The 23,957-nt window shown below is 41.1% G+C and overlaps 1 protein-coding gene and 1 long non-coding RNA gene across 2 annotated transcripts in view; one reads left to right on the forward strand and one right to left on the reverse strand.

Annotated features, from left to right (window-relative positions):
* LOC131410272 (uncharacterized) overlaps positions 1 to 23,957 on the reverse strand; it is a 220,920-nt gene that overhangs the window by 192,795 nt on the left and 4,168 nt on the right. The window lies entirely within an intron of this gene.
* On the forward strand, positions 9,548 to 18,193 carry ACOD1 (aconitate decarboxylase 1). Its single transcript, XM_058548317.1, has 5 exons — positions 9,548 to 9,625; positions 12,942 to 13,103; positions 13,855 to 13,944; positions 15,407 to 15,612; positions 16,496 to 18,193. The coding sequence occupies exons 1-5, from the start codon at positions 9,614 to 9,616 to the stop codon at positions 17,439 to 17,441; spliced, it is 1,416 nt and encodes a 471-aa protein (XP_058404300.1). The 5' UTR covers positions 9,548 to 9,613; the 3' UTR covers positions 17,442 to 18,193.

Genomic DNA, 23,957 nt, shown 5'->3' on the forward strand with positions numbered 1-23,957 from the left:
TGCTCTCCAAGGTCCTCTTGTCAGGTCCATGTCTCCATGTCCCTCCTGGAGGGTTGGGCTATTTTGTAAAGACAAATAAAATCTAAAATAAGAGGCAATAATAATAAAAATACAATAATAATAATAACAAAAGAAGTTTAATTCTCCCTGGTGCAAGTAGGGGAAGCTCCTCCCCTCCTTTTTCTTATTTTATTTAGAAAACTTAAAATTGTAGGTACCTTCTTCTCTCTTTGAAATATGTGTGAATCCTTTTGAAAACTACATAGAACTTTTTTCAGCTTTTTGACTCAGGAATGTTTCTCATGGACCTGGGAGCCATCTCTTTGAAATGTAATCATCAAGGGAGATAGCGCTCCTAACCCCCCACCCCCACCTCGTTTCCATAGTAAGATAGGAGCCTAACCTCAATGGGCCAGTCCATGTTGCAAAACTACCACCTGTCATAAAGATAGAAGAAATTTGTTTCTCTTTTGGATAAAGTCAATTAGCCAACACAGTCACTTCAATTACCAGGTAAATTTAGGATGAACTATGTGTGACAAATGGTACCATTAAGACTTCTGACTTGAGAACTAGTTATTGTTTATCTCTAGAACACGTATGTAATGGGTTGTATCATGTATGTAATGGGTTGGCTATACTCAACCCATTATATAAGGAGGTATAAGGAGGTGAGATTCTTTCCTGTCTTTGCGATCTCTTAGGGGATTGCCTGTGATGCGCCTCGCATTCTGGTTTAATGCTTATTCAATAATAAAAGTGTTTTCTTTCTCTATTACCTTTGTGGAGAGGATTTCTGGGTTCAAAGATTTTGTTTTTAGTTATATTTCCCCACATCTCATTCTTCCACATCCACAGACCTTAGCACAGTGTTTTCTCACATATAGAAGACTCTTTGTTGATTTTGATCATTCCTTTTCTCATTTTTCACACATCTGAGACCAAGGCAATTTTTTTTTCAGTTGGTGGAAAAAAAAATAATAACACTGATTCAAGGAATGAAACCACAATCAGAGAGTTTGAAAATCTTTGCAAACTAGATTTTATTATGAATATTAAACTGCAGAATAAGGATAATGTTCCTTGTGGATACCAAGGAGTATAGAGGGAGGAGGGCAAGGAGCAGGGCTAAGGAGGAATTCCAGAAGGCAGAACCTAAGTAGTTGTAAGGAAAATATCAAGTCTCAGAAACATCACAAGAAGCCACATTAATTCTAAATATTTTTCTAAAAATTTGAGGAACTTCTATGATGTTGAAATGCATAGCTAATCTGTATAGTTTGAATGAATCATGACAGACATTTCAGCAGACAGGAATTTTTCTCTCACTGAAACATAACCACAGTGTGTTTTGCCTACTGTTGTCATCCCGCTGATACTCAGAGTCCATGTTTTATTATGTAATGAACTTGGAGGGTACAGATCTCACCCACCCCACTGACACACAAGGCTCATGTGTTTTGGGCATAAAATTTAAAATCTAGGAATGTCTGATTGCATGTGCTGTAGGTTAGCATCATGTTTTCATAGAGCAAAAACTAAAAGGTTAACAAAATAAAGGTAATTTATAGGGAGCAAAATAAGAATTTGGCAAATACATCTAGCAGAGAATCTGGTGGACCCATGTGTTCTGGGCACCAGGAAGGTGGATGATTTCATGGGGCAATGATAGCATCTGGCTTTTCCGTGGTCTGTGTAAGGTAATTCTCCGCTCATTCCTCTGCTACTAACCAAGTGAGCATTGCTAACTCACCTTCTTAGGCAGCTTGATATAGAAAAGGGCCTAAATAGCAGATTCCTATAGATACCAGAAATTATGAAATTCTGATCAATGTAAATTAATAAATTGGAATTCTAATTGACTCCTCATTCTCGTATAATTTGGGTTAGTGAGAGTCAGTCCCCAAGACTAGGCAGCTTTGGGTGCACTGATAACCAGTCCTGCAAATGTGGTCACCTACCAAGATGAGCCCACAGATGATGTTTCCGTGGGGCCCAGCCTCAGCAATCAGTTGGAATCAGTTCGTGTCTCTCTGTGATCTCTCTCTCTCTCTGTGTCTCTCTTCTCATTTCATGAAGTAAGTTTTAAAACTCTAGTTTATTATCATGAAGAAAATGTACAAATAGAGAAAGGGATAAAGCCACCGAGACATTAGCAAAACACCCTGCTTATTGGTATATGTTTAACTGAATGGAGCAGTCAAAGCCACGCGAATAATAAGAAAAAAATATGAAAAGTAAATCAAGACAATTCTTAGGGAAATATCATCACGCCTGAGAAGCCAAGCCAAATAATGCATGGCACGTCATGGTCCCCCTCTGAAGACTAAGTAACCACACAGGTCCCGCAAGACCCAAGGACCCCTGGCCATGACTGATTGGACCAGCAGTGGACACCGATCTAAGGAGAGTAATCTAGAGACCACTAGAGGCTGGTGATAGCTTGATCTAAAAGTTCTACCAAAGTGAGATGACAGTTAATAAACCTGAAGTTCTGTCTTGTAGATTCTGTGGCCTGTAGATATTTTTTTGAATGTTAAAACTGTAATATGCAAGCATGGATGACAATGTTAGCCCTCCTATTTTTGTATCCTGCCAGTACCTCTCACCTTAGGTGAGTTTGGGAGCTCCCTTAAGATCTGACCAGGGAGGCCCCGTGGTCTCCAAGCCTAAGAGTGGTCATTCTAGATGGTGGGGATTGAGGGCAAAGAGGAGCATCCACTATAGACAGAGTGATCCTGCAGTCAAGATTGTGTCCCAATACCAGTGTCCAGTTTAATTTCATGTGGAATTTAACATGAGGAAACATGAGGAAAACCAACAGCATGAAAGAGAGGTACCAGATGAAGAAGCATTGTGAATGACTCTGGAAGAAACAGAAAAAAACTTATTTAATTTTTGAAGTAATTTTCTCAAAGAGATTAAGTTACAGTATTCCTAAAACAAGAAAAAGCTGCTATATATATAAGTGTTAAGCAGAGAACAAGAAAGAGTTCTTATAAAATAAAAACATATTGCCAAAATAAGAAACTCACTAAAAGAGCTGAATAGCAGAATGGGCACAACTGAAGACTGAATTAGTGAATGGAAGACCAAGTCATACAATCTTACCAGAGCATTGAACAGAAATGTAAAAATATGGAAATTACAAGAATTAAGTGGAGACATGGAGGATAAATGCAAGAGACATAATATCTACCTAATATATGTTCAGAAAGAGAATAGACAGGAAATGGAACCAAGAAAATAATAAAAGAAAATTTCCCTGAGCTGAAGAAGGACTAGACCACCCTAAAAAGAGTTTCTGGTGTGAAATGGGATACCATAAGAAAGTAACTAGACCTTTGCTGCTAAAGTGCTTAACCACATTCCTTTCAAGGTCCACGACAATTCTGCATTTAAATATAGCTTCAAAAGAGTGAGAACTACCTAGAATCTATTCTGTCTGCTAAATGTGCACGCATAATTTCTGCAAGGAATATTTTTTATATGTTTGCCAAATTTATTCAAATAAGACATCCATTCTTTTTTTTGTGTGTGTGAGGAAGATCAGCCCTGAGCTAACATCCATGCCAATCCTCCTCTTTTTGCTGAGGAAGAGCAGCCCTGAGCTAACATCTGTTGCCAATCCTCCCCCTTTTTTTCCCTTTTTCTCCGCAAAGCCCCAGTAGACAGCTGTATGTCATAGTTGCACATCCATACACATCCATCTAGTTGCTGTATGTAGGATGCCACCTCAGCATTGCCAGACAAGCAGTGTGTTGGTGCACGCCCGGGATCCGAACCCTGGCCGCCAGTAGCAGAGCGCAGGCACTTAACCGATAAGCCACAGGGCCGGCCCCGAGACATCCATTCATTTTATTCTGCTTTTAGCAAACATCTGGTGTAGGGCAATAGAGCCCATGGATAATCACTCATTATTTGCCAGTTAACTAGAAACACTAACAGGTTATTTTATGCTTATGAGAAAAGCTATGATAATACTTTTATTTGAGGTAGAGTGACTTAGAGGATAAATTATAACCACAATGAGCATCCACAAATGGAAATATTTCTTCACAATAAAGTATGTTGAATCAATCGTATTTAACAATGATTTTATAGCCACATATTTATTCATAGTCTCTGAAACCTAATGCTTCCTGTACACTTACAAAGTTTCATTTAAAATTTAGTAAGTTAGTAAAGTTCACACTCACACAGAGAACACACAAAATACACACAAAATGAATATTGACCACTGACTCTGTGAGACATCCTCTTAAACATCTGTTTTAAACTATTTTCTCAATATCTTACTGAAGTTTTCATCTTCCCTGTTAAAATTTAATTTTATCTTATTGCCCAAGGGCTGGATAAAATGGAGCCAGAACAATGGAGGATGGATAATGGCCTAGGTAGTGGAGAAGATTTTAATGGTGTTATTACTGAGGTTGCTGTTGTTTTAAGGAAATTAAACATACTTTGCCCCCGAAGTTTCCTCTTTTACAAAAACATTCTCATGGTAAGTACGTTTCGATATCCCAAATGAATTCATAAAGTAAATTAATTAATAACTAATCAGGAAAACAAACCCTGGTTGCTACCACAGTGGTCTCTCATAAAACATAGGCTTCCAAGAAAATGAAACTTAAGAATTGGCTCATCAGATTTTACTCAATAGTAGTGAAGGAAGGGCGGGGCAGGAAAAGAAAAACAAAATCAAACACCCCAAAATTCCTGCCTTGCTGTTTCAAATACTCCTGATTTATTCTGATAGCTCACATTCACAAGCAATCCCTTATACCTAGAACTGCTGTTATCAAAAGAAAAGATCTGTTCATTGTATTCTACTTGCTGTTAGGCCAGCATTCCATCCTCGGATAAAACCCACAGCCATTAAAACAATATCTTCCTGACTCATTTCCATTTGGGATGAAGAGGGGTTAAATGTCATTCATGTGGTAGTATGATTGACTTATTGAAAGTATCAGGTTTGCATTAATTCATTCAACAAAAACTTGTTGAGCAGCTACTATGTGTGGAGTCCTGCATGAGACCCTGGGATGGAGTGATCAATAGGGTAGATGAGTTCCCTCACTAAACAGAACTTTCCAACCTAATAAGGGACATAAAGAGGGAACCCTTTTGCCCCATAGGAACACGCAGGCACTTTACCCAAACATAGAATGTTTTGGAGGGCTCCTATATGCAACCTCTGATTGCTCCTATATGCAATCAAAGTTGAGAAACCCCTGAGAGAGGGGTTTCTCAACTTTGATACTATTAACATTTTGGACCAGTTAATTTGTTGTTGTTGGCCGAGGTGGGTGTTGGGGGGTGGGGGCGTTGTCCTGTACATTATAGGATGCTTAGCAGCATCCCTGGACCCTACCCACTAGATGCCACAATTTGGTGAATGTCTTTAAGGGGAGCAAGAGTATCCTCTACCCACTCTGGGTCCTTTCTGGCTGGGCTACAAATTAAATTGACATTAGACCGAATAGCAGGAGAAAAATCTAACAAAGCTTTATAACATGTATACATGGGATAAACCAGGGAAACTGAGTTTCTCAACAAATGGCAGAGATTTTCACCTTAAATAGCATATTCAGGTAGACAAAGGAGGATGTTGGGGATGGGGGAGTCAGCTATGGGAGATTACCAGAAAGCACGGTAAACAAGAGTATGCAGATTTAAGTCCTCCCCTTCCACACTGTTAAGAGTTTCTAGAGATAAGGTCATCCCCCCTTCTTCCTGGTACAGAGAGGGAGATACCTTTACAAATGGAGATTTCCCTTATAAAGGTAAATGTTTGGTCTTAGCAAGGACCCTCCCAGTCTATCGTTTTTAGGCAGTTTGGGGGAAGGTCAAATGTCCTTTAGAGAAAGTAATCAAGGTAAAGAGATATATTTTGAGGTGGCCAATTTTGATCTCCCACAGTCTCCAGACATTGTCAAATGTCCCTTAAGGGACAAACTCATCCCTGGCTAAGCACCACTGACTTAGATAGAAGACGAGGAGAAGAAAGTTATGGGGTAAGGAGAGAAGAAAAGAGTATGGTGTGGGGAGAAGACATGAGAAGTGAGAGGAAATCACTGGTACAAATGTCCCTAAAACAATAAAGACTTTGGCCCCTTAGGTGGGGGGCGATGCTAAGCCCAGTATGAGAATGATGAGATAACTAAGCCCTAAGGGCTCATATAAGTCACATTAACAGCTTAGAGTTTGTATTAATTGTCTATTACTGTGTAACAAATTACCTTCAGGAATTTCCACTTAAAACAGCAAACCTTTATTATCTCAACAGTTTTTGAGAGTCAGGAATCCTGGAACAGTTTAGCTGGGCAGGTCTGGCTTAGGGTCTGTCACAGGTTGCAAGTCAAGCTACGGGCCAGGGCTGCAGTCTCTGAAGACTTGCCATGGAAAGATGAGCACCCAAACTGGCTATTAGCAGGAGGCTTCAGTCCCTCCTGTGAACATTCCTAGAGCTGCTCATCACATTGCTTCCCCACAGAGAGAGTGAAGGAAGAGAAGATTTGCATTTAAAAATAAATGCTCTGTGTTCTACTAGGGCTAGGAGCAAAAGGCAACAGGAAGTCATCAACTGTTTTTGATTGGGGAGGTAACGTCAATATACAATATATCATTTAAGCCCCTGGATAGTTAGAAAGTTACTCTAGATACAGAGGGCCTTAGTCTTTAAATTGGTCACAGTTCCATAAAATCACAAAGTAATTCAATGAGCAAATAATTGAACTAACTCTTCTTCTGAATTCAATAGTGGCAAAACCTGAGGCCCAGAGAAGCTAAATGAGGGAGCTTCCATTAAAACTCATGAGACTTGAGAAAGCTCATCATTCCTTTATAAAGCTTTTCCTCAGCGAGGTGGTTGAGGTATGAGAGCCTCTTCTTCACTTTCATGTAAAATGGTCATAGGAGTCTCTAAATGTCTAAGTATAGATAAATAAGCTAAAAACTCCAGAACTCCCAACTGGGATAATGTTTAGGATAGTTCTATTTTAAGTGTTTGTCAAAGTAGATGTCTGTTTCCTTTCAACTTGATAAGATTACTCCTAACACTAATTTATGTAGACTAACCAGCAATAAATTACAAAATCCTATAATGTGAGTGTTCTTACTTCCTGGAGTCTATCCAAATGGCCTCAAAATACCCATCTTGCCCCCATCCCCAAATACCCATCTTGTTCTTTGGAGACAGAAATCCACCCTTCCACTGGAAGCTGGCTTTGGAATCCACTGATGTAAAATAAAGACCATCTGAAATGGTACCCTGATGCACACAACCACCATGTGTGCCAATACTGAACCCAGCTCTGGGTTTCCCCAATATGGACCATGGTTGGGAAGTCCACTTTAGGCAGCAGTTGCCTTAAGAGTAGAATCCAAACATCCCAAGTGCTCACCCTTCTGAGTCCCTCTTCTCTATACCGTCAAGTAGGTATAATCTCACCCACTTCCTTTGACTCTTCCTTAACAACATAGGATAACCAGAGAGTACCTCCATTCGCTAGGTTGCTGCTGGTCACTTCTCCCTCTGATTGGTACCTTGAGCTTCTCTCTCCAGCCCTCTATACACAAACAACCACCCCTGCCTTTGTCACTGGTGCATTCCCTAAGCAGCTCGAAGGAAGTTTAAAGATGCTTAAGACTCCCTCAAGGTTGTTTTTCAGAGCGATGTTAAAAGAGATACAAGCATCAACCAGCCTGAACCAGATTAAGCCCCACTGCAAGGGCAGCGCCTGCACCGATGATCTGAAGATGACCAGAAAATGCCCTTTTCCTCATCTTAATACTGTAATCTCTGCCCTAGGAGGAGCCTAGGCCTTATTAGCATAACACGCGATGTATGCAAGAGCGTGTTTTCAGACTGTGACTGCGCCAGCTAATACCTACCTCTACATGTGATGACAAAACTTCCCTTTTAAATATTCATTCCCCACCTGAAGAAATAAAAGGATCTGCTTCCCTTCATTCGGGGAGCGCCATGACTTTGGAAATGATTCCGTGTGCCCTCCTATTCGGTGCAAATATACTTTACTTCGTGTGACAACTACTTCTGGTGGAGAGTTTGATTTTAACTCACCAGGGAGCTAACATATTTTGGTTCAGTAGCACCTTCATTCTCCAAAAAATGGCTGACACTAGGTTGTAACGTGTAACAAACTTTTCTGAGGATGACATAAAGGAATTATTATATTGTGAAGAAAAACTTCAAATTAGATATCCGATCTCACTGCTCCTTAAGTTTGTCTGCTTATATCCTTCCACATGGGGCTCCCTGCTGACCACCTCCTCCCCTCGACCCTCACCACCCCATGTAGTTCTGGCTTATAACCAAGGTATCACCCCCACCAATCCATGAGGGTTCCTACTGACCCTTCCTGTGGCCCTGTCTCCAGAGCCTCAACACTCTTTCTCCACAGGCTCCAACCAAGAGTAGCGAAACTACTCAACTTCTTCTCCCAGAGACACAACCTGCCCAGAAAAAAGATAGACTTTTGCATTTTTATGAAGAGCAGTTTAGTTCCTCTTTGTCACAAAGTCTTCCTTCTGTAATAGGATTGAGGAAGAACCACAGGCTCATGGAGATTTCCTCCAAAATTGAAATGCAATCTTCCTCCCAGACATTTTCTGCCACTACATCTGGAATAACAGGCTCAGATTTTAAATAACCTCGTTTTTGTACCCACTATAAGTACAAACCAAGTGGCCAGGACTAGACAGCTTAAGGGAAATGGCAATTACCCAGAGGGGCAGAGCTAGGTCCAGACAAGCCAAGTCACAGTGATTGATTATAAGGAAAGAGGCTTGGACAAGTGGTATTGAAGCAGACTTGGCCAACAGTAGGGAGTTGGGGAGGCAGGCAGCATATCCCAGAAGCCAGGCAGAGGACCAGGAACCAGAGATCTGCATATATAGAAATTGCAGTTAAGGAACAAACTAGGGAACAAGCAAGAAAGAAGTATGATTAACTCCCAATGCCCTTCTAGGTTCTTAATCTCAAGCTATCAGAAACATCTGGATGGCAAACTTGTCCCTAGATGATGGTGACCAGCAGGGGTTAAGTGTAAGGAAAAAATGAGAGTGTGCCTTAAATACTGTCCATGCCATATTTTACTTAACCAATCCACTATTGGGGGGCATTTGATTATTTCCAATTTTTAATCTTATAAGCAAGACTATGAATTTTATTTTTTGTTTTTTGCTAAATTTTTCCATACATCCATGCTTATTTCCTTAGGATAAATTTTTAGAATACCTAGATAAAAAGAATGTGACTATTTTTCTAATTTTGACGTGTGGTATTTAGGCACAGGTAATGATCTTAGTTTTGCCATCAATGTACTCTTCCAAGACCCATGAGAAATCACTTTCTACCTAAGGCTACCGCACTTCCTAGCCTTATCTAATTCTTTACCTACAGATGAGTTACGTCATTACAGAGGAAGTTGAAGTAAGTGTAGTTGGCAGATGTTGAAATGGTGGAAATTTTAGATTTAAGTCAAAGTGAAAGAGAACGGGCTTGAGAGGAGTGAAAGGTACAAAAGGAGCCACACAGAACACGAATTACTTCTCGGATTCACTCGTGAGACGAACCTCTCTTTAGAACATGGCACTCCAGGTATTGTTACGTCTTATGTGGCTTATTTAAATTGGTTTTCTAGCTTATCTCTTGCTTTCTCAATTTTCTCCATTGCCCTCTCCTTTTAAAAGCTACTGGCTTCCACTTCAGAAATGGCATTTTCACGTTTCTCATAGCCTCTGGGCTGTCTAATTAACTGCATCCTGTTTTGTTTATCGGTGTTTTACCAATAGATTCAATTGTGTAACAATAGGAGGAAATGAATCCTTAGAAGTTCAATGAATTTTACCTCTAGTTTTGCATATGTCCGTTATGGCGTTGCCTGATCACATTTCTAATTATCCCCTGGAGAAGATAAGCTTTTTTTGTGGCATAACATCTTGTTTTGGTATTCTAGACAACTTAGCACAGTGCCAGACACGTAGCAAGAACATGAGAAATATTTATTAAATGACAGCATATTTTGCCTTAATTCATACATTAATCACAGTACTTTACTAAAAATAGAGGTAAATGCCAAGAGAAACTCAAGAGGACCAAAAAGATGTTTCAGAAATGGATGGGCATAAGGCTACAGACAGCTGAGCAGCTGCGTGTTTACTTTCTCATGTTCCCTTCCTCAGTAGCCAGAAAGGGGCCATTCCTTTTTTGGCACAGGGGGTGGCGTGCAGGACTTGTCAGGGGATCCCCATGGGGCTCTACTTTCATAAGCCCCTAGTACCGTGGGATCGTGTGGATGGACACCACAATCATGCTCTGGGTTCCATGTTGGTGCCCTACCAGTACCTGTTCCCCAGGCATACACTTTCCCCCTAAGGTACTCCCAGGTCAACTCTAACCCTGAATTGATGAACAATCAATCAGTAAATGCCCTCAGCTGTGGGAATTGTGGGGCGGGAAGAGAGGTTGAAAAGTGGCAGTTTGCTTAGAACAAGGGATCCAACCAGTACTTGAAACTCTAAGTTTTACTTGGTTGGATCATCAAGCCAGTGCTTTTCACTCCTTCCCTCCCGCTGCCCCTAAATATGTTTACCCAAATTTCTAGCAGCATGACAATCAAAATTATTGTTATTCTCCATCCTAATCAGAAACTTCCGTGCCAGACCCTTTCTCTCTCCCAAGCAACTTATCTCCTGTTTTGTCCTACTCCAGACTCCCTCTTCTTTCTACCAAAGCTTCAAAGACATAAAATAGCCCATTCTTTTGAAAATGGCAGGGTTTCCCTGACTTGATATTCTGGAGACTGAAAACACGGAACTAGTCAGTGGCCAGGTGGAAGGACCTTCCGTTGGGCAATGCTTCCGTCTCTGTACCTCTGCCTGGGCACTGAGCTTAGCGTCAGAGAGCCCCAGACACCCCAGATCCTCTAATCCAATAACCGCTCACCCTACAGCTAACGTTTCACATGAGGTATCTGATGCTCAGAGATGCAAAGATAGTTGGACAATGATGCAATAATCAGAAGAGGGAAGGGAAGTGACCTGGCATTTACTAAGTGGTACTAAGTGCTTAGCATATAGTGAAACATGACTTAAGAGTAGATATTTTTAACTATACATGATAGACATTCTCTTATGAAGATGTTTAGAAAGCAAAATAATTGCCTATGCATTGAAGAACCTGATAATTAAAGGAATTGCAAAGTACTCTGCTGCTTATGAAATGCAAGTAATCCTGCAGGTTTTTATTTTTGTGGGAAGAAGCAGAATGGTCTTCTCCAATGTTTTGAAGCAGTGCTTCTCCACAGAAGTGGAATGGTCCCCACAGGACCACCAGAGGCACTTCATATGCAACAAGTTCGCAATGAGCCCATCATCGTTGCCCAAAAGTCTGCTCCTCTTCCTGTGTTCCCTCCCTTGGCAAATGGCACTGCCATTTCCCCATCCAGAACCTGGATCAGTCTCTTACCTGCCTTTGTCTACCCATCTCTGATCCCTTTTCTATATGAGTGCCCAGAGATCTATGCAAAACACAGTTCTGATCATGTCTCTACCTTTCTTAAGACAGCACTAGGGTTCGCTGCTGATGTCACAGTCTTTAGCATGATGCAACTTTCACCACTCAGTCTGAGCCTGCAATCCATTCTCCCTCTCACCTCTACCTGTGGATGCAGCTCTGCAGCTGGAATTTGCCGAATTTATTGCAATTCACTCACCCCTCCAAGCCCCGGCTCAGGCTGCTACCTCTGCCTCTAACCTCCATCCTCCTCCTCGGCACCTTCACCTAGCCGACTCCCAGAAGTTTCCATAACCAGCTCAGGTATCAATGCCTCCAGGTATTCTCCACCAACAGCAAAAGCAGGCAGTGGTTCTCAAGCGTAATTTGAAATTTTCTAGTAGCCATATTTTAAAAAGTAAGAAGAAAGCAATGAAATTAATTTTAATAATATGTTTTATTTAACCAATATATCCCAAATAATATCATTTCAGTATGTAATAAATATTTTACAATTATTAATTAGATGCTTTATATTCCTTTTTGCCTACTGGTCTTCAAAATCCAGTGTTTATTTTACTCCTATGTTATATCTCAATTTGGACTAGCCACGTTTCAAGTGCTCAAGAGCCTCATGTGAGGAGTAGCTACCAAATTGGGCATGACAGCACTAGAGCAATTAGGAATCACCTAGCGATCTTAATGAAAACATAGAATCCTGTGCTATGCTTCCAAAGCTTCTAGTTCCGGGGAGGGTCTAGTTCCAGAGGTTTGGAGTGGAGACCAGAAATGTTCATTTCAACAAGAACCCCAGGTGGTTCTGATGTACATGTTTCTCAGACCATACTTTAGGAAATGAGGGCTTCATAGCCAGATGCACCGATTTTGGAGTTAGACCTATAGGAGTTTGTGTCCAGACTGTGTACAGCTGCATAGCTTAGTGACATCATCTTTCTAGGTCTTAGTCTCCTCACCTGCAAGGTAAGATGGGTATTAAATGGATACTGCATTTTAAAAGGTCAGCATAGTACCTGGCACATACCTAATCATGGCAGCTCCTAGCTGTCCAAATGTACCCCAGCCCAGGCATGCCCACGCTATGGGTGAGATGTCCCTCCCGTCCTCTCACTGACTCTCTGTGCTTCCTTCCCCACAGCCCACCACAGTCTGTGGTCATCATCTGCTTGCCAGTCTGTGTCCTCAACTCAACTGAGGACAGAAACTGGCTCTTGTGCATTTCTACATCCCTCTGCCTCACACATAGTTGGTGCATTTTTAAAAATTGAACTTAATTTGACCAACTGGGTTTCGTCTAGTGCAGTAAACTCTTTACAGAAAAGTACCTCCAGTTCTTGTATAGAAAGGAAGCATGCAAACACAAAGTGGGTGTCGCACTGTTCTAACATTTTTTCCTTTAAAGTCTGTCACAGAAAGCTTTGCCAGAGTGATTCATGGCTTGAAAGTGGGACACCTGACAGATCACGTTATTCAGAGGAGCAAGCGGATGATTCTGGATACTCTGGGCGTCGGCTTCCTGGGAACCCGTACAGAAGTGTTTCACAAAGCCAGCGAATATAGTAAAGTAAGAAGCTCAATCTCTCCTTTAGAGATAAAACCAAGTGTGCACACATGCCTGCTCGTGCGGTATACACTTGAGTGTACACAGTTGTGTGTTTGTGTTTGATCACTCTACTCTTCATTCTAGAGATAGGACTTGGTGTATATAGCATTACTGTAGCTTTATGCTTTTCTGTGCTCTATTTATCTGAGTTTTAATATTCATCCATATCCTTCACTAAGTCACTGTCTGAAGACTAGTCTTAACACCAGTCATATCTCATAGTTTATTATGATTGTGATTGAAAGCACTTTTTACGTGAGAGTCTCAGAAGCAATAGCACCTACCCCAGACCATTCACTCATGCAAAGACTTTGAGAGTCTCTGGAGAAAAGGCTGGGCCAGTACTCTGAGCAGAGAGTGGGTGTGTATCTGGCAGAGGTAACATCCATTCTCCAAAGGATGTGCTTTGGTGCTAGACAGTCCACCTTCCTCAGTATTTACCTCGATGAGTCAATAAGAGTAAATTCAGACTCCATTCCCCGGAGCACTTCCAGATCACTCTCTGGGATTGAGCCACAGCATCTCCTCTCCTTTCCATGAGAAAGTGGAAGGAAGAGAAGAATCCAATGACCAAGTCTTCAATCTAGCACAAAGGGTTCAGACAAGGACTATTAAAGTAATGACTCAAAATATGAAGAGCGACTCTTGAAATGGTGACTTGGGCATGTTGTGTTCACATTTTGTGTCACTGATTGATATTCTTTTGTTCCAGATCTACAGTTCCAATATATCCAGTACCGTTTGGGGCCGGCCAGAACTCAGGCTCCCGCCGACATATGCTACTTTTGTCAACGGTGTGGCTGTAAGGAAATTTCCATGTCTTTTCAACTGTTAGACAATCAAATAATTTTACAGCCAGGAAATATCTCAGAAATGAGCGAATTTCCATATTTTACTGATGAGACCATTGAAGTTCCGAGAGACAAAGTGGCCTGCCCTCTTCTACATAGTAATTTCAGTTTTCGTCTTTTACTTTTAATTGAGGCTTTTCAAACAAATTGTCAAGTAGAGGAAATAAGATGGAAGGATTTAGATAAAAATACCCCTAAGGCATCTCATCTTTAAACTTTGAATATATATAGCAAAAAATATAAAACCCGATATCCAGACTCAATTCCTTTTGTTGTAGCCAGTACCAGTTTCTATCCAGTAACCAGCTATTCATTCATTCATTCGTTCATTTAACAGACATTTATTGAGAAAGAAACAATGGCCATGTGACATCCATATTTTCTGAACCAAAAATCAGCACTTCTCATCTGACAATTTTTACGCTTTTTCTGTGGGTCGGGGGCAATTTACAAGATATAATCTGGACGTGAATGTGTTGGGATTTCTGAGATATTTTTATGATTTGTGAGGACAGCAGCTCAGAATACTGAAAGTCAAATCCAATAGTGTATCCAGGAGAAAACGTCCAGTGAGCAGTAGGAAATGCACCAGCCACGTCCAATAAACATAAAAATCTGTTTGTAAATGAACTTCTGGTTATTACTAACTATTTCATGTAAGGGAAAAGCAAATGGCTGAGATAAAGAGGAATAAAACCTCAGAGCAGAAAATAATGATTTTAAAATATAGCTTAATAGTTAATCTGGGTTCAAGAGTTTTGCAATTTCTCCATAAGTTTGAAACTTTTTCATAATAAAAATGTACAAAAATAGATGACCTGATATGGAATAAATGACTTTAAACATTTAGTGCAATTGTTTGAAGGAGAGGGGAGGGAGTAGCCACCTAATTCCACAGCTTTGTGTTTAGGGGAACATAGATCTTTCCAGGGGTCATGGCAGAGAGCTCTGGCCACCTGGGTAAAAACCAAGCTTCTTGGGACTCACTAGCTGCTCCCCAAAGTCCCACTTGCTCTGGGCAGAGGACAGCATGTCCAGGGCCCAGCTATGTGATTAAGAATTACAGCCAGCTCACAGGGGCCAGCCCCATGCCCTATTGCTTGAGTTTCGTGCACTTTGCTTTGGCAGCCCAGGTTTGGTTCCTGGATGCAGACCTACACCACTTGTCAGCAGGCATGCTGTGGTGGTGACCCACATACGAAATAGATGAAGATTGGCAACAGATGTTAGCTCAGGGCGAATCTTCCTCAGAAAAAAAAAAAAAAAGAATAACAGCCAGTTCATAGATTTTATTTTCAGAGAATCAGATCTAAAAATCTCACATCAAACTAAACACTTACTGGTCCAAAAGCTGTTGCATTCAGAGAAAGACATTTTGGTTTTTGGTGGTTGTTTGTGCATCTGTTTACATAGATTCACTCAATGGATTTTGATGACACCTGGCACCCTGCCACCCACCCTTCTGGAGCTGTCCTTCCTGTCCTCATGGCTTTAGCAGAAGCCCTGCCTCCAAGTCCAAAGTTTTCTGGCCTTGACCTGCTGCTGGCTTTCAATGTTGGGATTGAAGTGCAAGGCCGATTAATGCGTTTCTCCAAGGAAGCCAGTGATATACCAAAGAGGTATGGAGAGAATATGCCCCATCGAGAGGCAGCTACAGTCTCCTTTAACTGTCAGTCATCACCTCTGTAGAGCTTTCTGGCGTAGAGGTTAGCTCAGTTGAAGATGTTAACATTAGTGCTGGCAGATAAGCCAATTCACCAGTCACATGTCAAACCATATGTCCATAAACAAAGGTGTGACTTCAAAATTGCTAATGAAAAGTCCCCTTTGGGTTTAGAGAGCCCATCCAGCAACCAGGACCATGAAATAAATTGGGGTTTCTCATCTCAGGGTAACTCATGTCTGGCATCTGTGGGTACTCTGAACATTCCTGATCCCATCTCAAAGCAGAATCGACTCTGATATTTGCTAGGCTCCTTCACACTGAGAACATTCAGAATGTCCTAAACCTGACTGTTCAACCCATAGATCAAAAATGGTCCAATGCTGGCTGTATCCTATGGTTCAATCTAATATCTATGTTGCCACTCGGTCCAGCCTCTTGGGAGAGGAGTAAATTGGAATATTGAGTGAAGTTTTACAGCTTCTACAAGGCCCTCAATTTTTTCAGTTACTTACACTGGATTTCAGCATTCTAGCTATAATTGTGATGGTACTGTTTATAAAGAATTTACTGTGTCAGGCACTGCTGTAAGCATGTGAATTCATTCAAAACTCACAAAACTCTATGAGGTAGATACTATTATTATCACCACTTTATGTAAGAGAAAACAGGTACAGAGAAGTTGAGTAAGTTTCCCAAGATCACATAGCTAATAAGTGGTCACTGAGATTTGAACCCAGGCAGTGTGGCTCCATTATCTATGGGCCTGACCATTATACTATACTGCCTCCTGGTGGTTAAGGTTTGTAAATCTCCAACTCTGCTTAATTGCTTTTCAGATTCCATCCCCCCTCAGTGGTAGGAACTTTGGGAAGTGCTGCTGCTGCATCCAAGTTTTTAGGGCTCAGCATGACAAAGTGCCAAGAGGCCCTGGCTATCGCTGTTTCTCATGCCGGGGCACCCATGGCAAATGCCGCCACTCAGACCAAGCCCCTTCATATCGGCAATGCCGCCAGGCACGGGATTGAAGCCGCTTTTCTGGCAATGATGGGTCTCCAAGGAAACAAGAAAGTCTTGGATCTAGAGACAGGGTTTGGGGCCTTCTATGCCCACTATTCTCCCAAAGTTCTTCCAAACCTGGATTCCCACACTTGGCTGCTGGACCAGCAGGATGTGGCCTTCAAGAGTTTCCCCGCGCATCTGGGCACCCACTGGGTAGCAGATGCCGCTGCATCTGTTAGAAAGCACCTTGTAACAGACAGAGCCCTGCTTCCCGTTGACCACATTGAGAGAATCGTGCTCAGAATTCCAGACGTCCAGTATGTAAATCGGCCCTTCCCAGACTCAGAGCATGAAGCCCGTCACTCCTTCCAGTATGTGGCCTGTGCCACACTGCTTGATGGTGGCGTCACTGTCCCATCATTCCACAAACACCAGATCCACAGGCCACAGGTGAGAGAGTTGCTGGGTAAGGTGGAGCTGGAGCACCCTCGGGACAACCTGCCAAGCTTCAACACACTGTACTGTGAGATAAGTGTCACTCTTGATGATGGAACCACCTTCACAGAGCGCTCTGATACCTTCTATGGCCATTGGAGGAAGCCACTGAGTCGGGAGGACCTGCAGGAGAAGTTCAGAGCCAATGTCTCCGGGGTGATGTCCTGCGACACAGTAGAAAGAGTCATAGAGGGAGTAGAAAGCCTGGAAGACCTAGAAGACTGTTCTGTGTTGACCACACTTCTGAAAGGACCTTATCCACCAAAGATGATTTCAAAATCTATCTAGCATTTAACAGTGCCGTCATACAATCTCTCCAGAGGCTTATCAACAGCTAAATGACTTTCCATTTGGGGAAATTCATTGATTTGCTTTATAAAGCCAGGGTCTGCTCTTGGTCTGCCCAGGAATAAATGAAGCAACGTGGAGAGAGTCAAGAAACAAAACTGGATTTTTATGGAAGGAGTTTTGTCCTGTAAATTTTGCAAGACAGTTCCAATTACTCAAAGTGAAATAATAAATATGCAAGAAACACAAGGAAATTGATTTTATAAGCATTCATAAGACTGAAATTTAAGTCACCAGTGATTTGCTTGTAAAAGTAATCTTTTCAGAGGAGTTATTTACAAACTTCACCAACCTCAAGGTGTGAGAGAAATTTGAACCTACATGTATACATGCTGACAGTGGAGAAGAGCTCTGGTCTGTTGTGCCATCAACAGATTTCTTAGACCATGGATTATCAGAAGCCCTCCTCAGTGGAGGGGATGCTATTGGGTTTAAATACAAGAGCTTAGTGGGTTCAAGGCCTGCCTCTGCTACTTACTTGATGTGACTCTGGGCATGTTACTGGGTATCGCTCTGCCTCAGTTTCTCTATTTGTAAAGCAGAAATAAAAAATAAAGCAGTGTGGCTCTGGAAGCCATGCTGTTAACCACTACAATATATCACCTTTCATTACAAAGAAAATTTTTGAGAAAAAGATTATGGATGAAGAGTCTAAGGTGTCATAAAGAATGACAGCAAAAATAAAAGTATATATGTGGATAATTAAATAAATATTGACTGTAAGCAATAATAAAAATGGGGTTAAAAATTGTATGGGGTTAAAAATTGTAACATTAGCAATAGATAAAAGCAGAGAGTTATTGTAGACAATGTGTTTTAAATTCGCTGTGTCATTCGAGAAAAGGGAAAAGCTATTAATTCTAGACTTTGATTTATAAGTATGCATGTTGACATCTCCAGGGCAACCATTATAAGATAGCAGTAGAATGTATCACTTCCAAGTTAACAGAGGAAGAAATATGGAATTAGGGGAAAAAAATTCAAAGGAAGACAAGAAAGGAGGAGGAAAAGAAATATAGAAAAGACAGAACAGACAGAAAGCATAATATGAAATGACAGAAAAAAATCCGAATATATCTATAATTACAAAAAGAATAAAGGGACCAAATGCTCCAGTTAAAAAAGACAAAGACTATGAACACATTTAAAAAAATGTTTAATAGCTTTATTAACATCTAATTTACATACTATACCGGCCCCGTGGCTTAGCGGTTAAGTGCGCACGCTCCGCTGCTGGCGGCCTGGGTTCGGGTCCCAGGCGCGCACCGACGCACCGCTTCTCCGGCCACGCTGAGGCCATGTCCCACATACAGCAACTAGAAGGTTGTGCAACTGTGACATACAACTATCTACTGGGGCTTTGGGGGAAAAATAAATAAATAAATAAATAATTTACATACTATTAATTCACCCATTTTACATGTACCTTCAATGAGTTTTAGTAAATTTACATAGAGTTGTGTAAACACCATCACCACAATCCAGTTTTGGAATACTTCTATCACTCCAAAAAAATCTGTCATGCTACTTTTAATCAATCTCCACTCCCATCTCCTGCCTTCGGCAACCAGTGATCCATTTTCTATCTCTAAGGTTTTGTCTTTTCCAGACATTTCATGTAAATGGAATCATACAATGTGTAGTCCCATGTGTCTGACTCTTTCAGTTAGCATAACGGTTTTAAGATTTTTCCACATACATATCAGTACTTTATTCCCTTTCATTGCTGAGTAGCATTCCATTGTATGGATATACCACATTTGTTTACCCATTCAGTAGTTCATGGACAGTTGGATTGTTTCCAGTTTTGGGCTATTATGAATAATGCTTCTATGAACATTCACATACACATCTTGGTGTGGACATATCTTTCCATTTCTCTTGGGTAGAAACCTAGGAGTGGGAATGCTGGGTCATTTGCTAATTACATGTTTAACTTTATAAAAAGCTATTTTCTGAAGTAGCTCTGTCACGTTACATCCACCAGCAATGAAGGAGGGTTCCAGTTTCTCCTTATCCTCACCAACACTTGGAATTGTTAGTCTTTTTTATTTTAGCCAGTCTAGTGAGTGTGTAATGGTATCTCATTGTGGTTTTAATTTGCATTTCCCTAATGACTAATTCTTGCCCATTTTTGACAATTACTTTAATTAGGTTGTCATTTTATTACAGAGTTGTAAGAGTTATTTATATATGTTGGGTATAAGTTCTTTATCAGATATATGTTTTGTAAATATTTTCTTCCAGTGTGTTAGCATGTCTTTTCATGTTTTTAATGGTCTCTTTTGAAGAGCAAAAGTTTTAAATTTTGATCAAGTCCATTTGACTAATTTTTTTTAAAAATTTTATTGTTCCTATTTGTGGTGTCATCAGTAGGCATTTTTTTAATCCAGTTATATATTTTATTCAAGACACACAAAGGTACAGAAAAATCGAAATTAAAAAGATGGGGAAAGGGGCCAGCCTGGTGCCATAGCAAAGTTCACATGCTCCGCTTCAGTGGCCCGGGGTTTGCTGGTTCGGGTCCTGGGCGTGGACCTATGCACAGCTCATCAAGCCATGCTGAGGCGGCGTCCCACATAGAGCAACTAGAAGGATGTACAACTATGACATACAACTATCTACTGGGGCTTTGGGGAGAAAAAGGGAAAAAAGGAGGAAGATTGGCAACAGATGTTAGCTCAGGGCTAATCTCCCTCAAGAAAAAAAAAAAGATGGGGAAAATATGGATGGAATATTAACAAAAGACAGCTGGAATAAATAAATGTTAATATTAGATAAAACAGAGTTCAAGCAAAAAGCATTACTAGAAATAAAGAGGGTCACTACATAATGATAAAAAATTCAAATCATGAGGTAACTAAAGTAATTCTAAACGTATATGTGTCTAAATAACATTGAACTGCCAGGAGAAATAGATAAATCCAACACCATGCTGAGAGGATTTTAACATTTCTCTCTTAGTAATTGATATTTCAAGGAAACCAAAAATAAATAGACTATATAAGACTTAAACACAATCAACATATTTTAGCTAACAGACTTATAGAGAATTCTGTACCCAACAACTAGAGAATTCACAATTTCTTTAAAATCTCATAGAACATTTACCAACATGGACCATACTGAGCCACAAAGTAAGTCTCCACAACTTTTCAAAGGACTATATCATACAGATCATTTTCTCTAATCAAAATGCAATTAAGTTAAAAATCAATATAAAAAAGATAGCTAGAAAAGTCTGAAATGATTGGAAATAAACATTCCTCTAGGTAACTCTTGGGTCACAGAAGAAATTATAATGAAAATTATAAAACATTTAGAATTAACCAATAACAAAAATACCACACATCAAAATTTGTAGGATATGGCAAAAGCAGTACTTAGAAATGTGTAGAATTTTATATTGCTGGCTCTGTATTACTCGGATTATGCTGCTCCACTGTACACATCATGTTAACTCTGACGAATTTGTTTGAACACAGTTGATAAAAGAGAAGATAGAAGAGGTGGTTTCTATTGTGGCCTTGAGATAAAATTTAATTATTATCTTGTTTTTATACATTTCAGAAGTTTCTACAAAGTCTAAGGGCCTGTAATAATACCCTCAGATAATAATACCCTCTGTTCAAAACAAGACAACAGGCCCCAAATGGAGTTGTTTATGCTAAGCCCCACATCACCAAACCGAGACTTAATTACAGTTTCAGCTCTCCCAGAAATGGCATCTTAAACCAGTCAATCAGGAATCGCCTGATCAGCACTAGTTAGTAATCTGCCTGATAGATATCCCTGCCATCCCCTAAAGGAAGTAACCTTGCAATAACCAACCCGCCTTTTTGCCTAGTATAACTTCCTTGTTCCTGCTCCCTTCTGCATATAGAAGAAACATTTTGTACAGCTCCTCGGAGCTCCTTTACTATCTGCTAGATTGGATGCTGCCTGATTCTAACCGATTATTTCTCAAATAAACTCTTAAAATTTTTAATATGCCTGTTTATCTTTAACACCCCCGAAGTATGCTTCAGACCAACCGCAGGGGTTGGGGAAGCCCATCTCTCCTGAGGGGGACTACAGCATACAGGGGTCATACAGGTGACCTTGATATTGGTTATAATGCCCACTGAGTTAACTAAAGGCAGGAGAAAATATGGAGGAATATGGGTCTGTAGATAGAGCTTATGAGTCCTCTTCACTGGCAGCCCTGAACACCATCCATGCCTACAGTACCACATACAAAAAAAGAGAGGACAAAGAGCAAGAGAGAGATTGGCTCCCCCATTCCTTTCTAGATGATTCCTTTCTATGAGAGTCAAAAGCTAGAGCATTTTTGAGCCACAGTGCTATTGGAGACCTTTTGATGGAATGGGAGAGTTAAAGCTGAGCCCGCTGTCTTTTCCTTCCATGAGGCTGGGAAACAAGGACTCCTTGTGCTCCCTTACCCTGAGAAAGCCCAAGATGGCGGCTTAGACAGCTCTGCTCTGATGTCTAGCCATTGCAGCAAATGCTTGCTTTTTCCCTTCCCCTCCCTTGGGAATAGTAACAAAGGATGCTGCTCAGTCCACTTTTAGTGTTATAGGCCCTATGCGTAGGCAAATGAATCCTCCACATGCATCGGGTCAGACCACCAGGGAGAAAAGCTGAGACTGGGAAAGAGGCTCCAGCTCCCAGATAGAGGTTCATTCCAGCCCCTCTCTGTATTTCTGCCTCCTCAGCTCACATCCAAGGCCCTGCCTCAGTCACCAGACATGTTTGCCAGCTCGGAGGAGCCCTAGTGCTGGCTGTCATATATGTTTTGGGGATCCCCAAGACAGTGTACAGTTTCAGGGATTCACTAGAAGAACTCATGGAACTCAACATATAGTTGTCCTCATCGCTAAGTTTATTACAGTGAAAAGATACACGACAGGATCAACAAGAGAAAAAGACACAGACAGAGTCTGGAAAAAATCCATACATAGGCTTTTGATGCTCTGTCCTTCCAGGGAGGAAACACACCAATGCACTCCTTTCTCCAACAGTGAAAAATTCAGTGAAGTGTGTACAATGTTTCTGCTCTGGGAAGTGACTTGGCACACAAGGTTTTTATTAGTGCCTGGTCATGTAGGCACCCTCTGCCCAGCAACAATCATAATTGAAGGAAAGCAGGTCTTCAGCATAACTCACGTTGTTCGCCCAGTCTAGGCAACATGGACCATTTTTATCAGTTAGAGAATGGGTCACATGCCAAGCCCCCAGACATCAGCCAAGGACCAACTAAAGATAGCAGCTTCCGGCCTACTGTGTTATCTCTTTTCTGCACAGCTTTTCCGATCCCAAAACGTCCTCATTTCCTATTTGTGTGGCTTTGTAGGGTAGAAAAATATTACAGAAAAATTGGACTTTGCCCCCACTTTAGGAATTGTCTCTGCCCTGCAGCACTTGAGCTCTATAAGCTGTGTGTTTTATCATAGTATTAACTGAAACTGATGTCCCCAGCAGGCTTAAAAGTGTCACAGACCAAAGAGCTATAATGATTTTAACCCAGGCACTTCAAATGAAAATATGTGAGTTTAAAGGAAATTTTTATAAATTACGTGCTATAACAGCTTTGCTTGGAAGCCTTTATCTAAAAAGGAGATCACAGTTAGATAAGTCCCCCATGAGATCTGGGACCATCTTAAGATCTGTGACAGCTTGCATAGGGAACCTCTTTGGGGATGCTGGGTAAACGGCGGGCATCCATTCAGTTCAACAAATGTATATTGAGGGCTTACTACACGCCAGACAATTCCTTGGTGCAGCTGATAGAGACCAAAATAGGCAAAAACCCCTTACAACTGTGAGCTTACAACCTAGTGTGAGGAGACAGACAAGCAAAATAAGTAAATAGGACAAGGAAAGTGCTCTGCACCTGTTCTGGGCCAGCTGTGCTTCCTTTGTTCCTCCTTTGGTGGAAATGTGAGCTCCTGGAAGCTGAGTTGGGTTCAGAGACCAGGGAGTCCAATGAATGTGAGCCTTCCTTAAGTGGAATTAATAGCTTCCAGTTCTTCCTGGGCCATAATGTAGCCTGTGAAAACAAAAGACTTGTGGAACTGTAGAAATGTAGCTTGCTTGTCAATTCTGGCAGGACTTCCCTGCACAAAGCAAAGCTATAGGGAACAGAAGGTAGGGGGCAGATTTACAAGATACACTGCTTTTCCTTCCAGCAGAGGTGCGCACATGTGTGCAGGTGCATGCATGTGTGTGCGTGCATGTGTGTGTGGTCTCTTTCCACTGATGTGAAATTTATCTGCAACACTGCAATTCTTTTTATCATTCAGTAGTGAAATTGCTCCACTCTTCCTCTCTTCTACCCTATATTTAAAAAAATAGCAGGCGGGGCCGGCCCGGTGGCATAGCGGTTTAAGTTTGCGCTCTCTGCTTTGATGGCCCGGGGTTCACAGGTTTGGATTCCGGGCGCAGACATATGCACCG

The sequence above is a fragment of the Diceros bicornis genome, chromosome 9, assembly GCF_020826845.1.
Source record: "Diceros bicornis minor isolate mBicDic1 chromosome 9, mDicBic1.mat.cur, whole genome shotgun sequence".
NCBI lineage: Eukaryota > Metazoa > Chordata > Mammalia > Perissodactyla > Rhinocerotidae > Diceros > Diceros bicornis.

Coding starts and splice junctions, on each gene's coding strand:
- ACOD1 (XM_058548317.1), top strand. Junction 13,104..13,854: donor AAGCCAGCGAATATAGTAAA/GTAAGAAGCTCA, acceptor CTTTTGTTCCAG/ATCTACAGTTCCAATATATC. Junction 15,613..16,495: donor GCCAGTGATATACCAAAGAG/GTATGGAGAGAA, acceptor ATTGCTTTTCAG/ATTCCATCCCCCCTCAGTGG.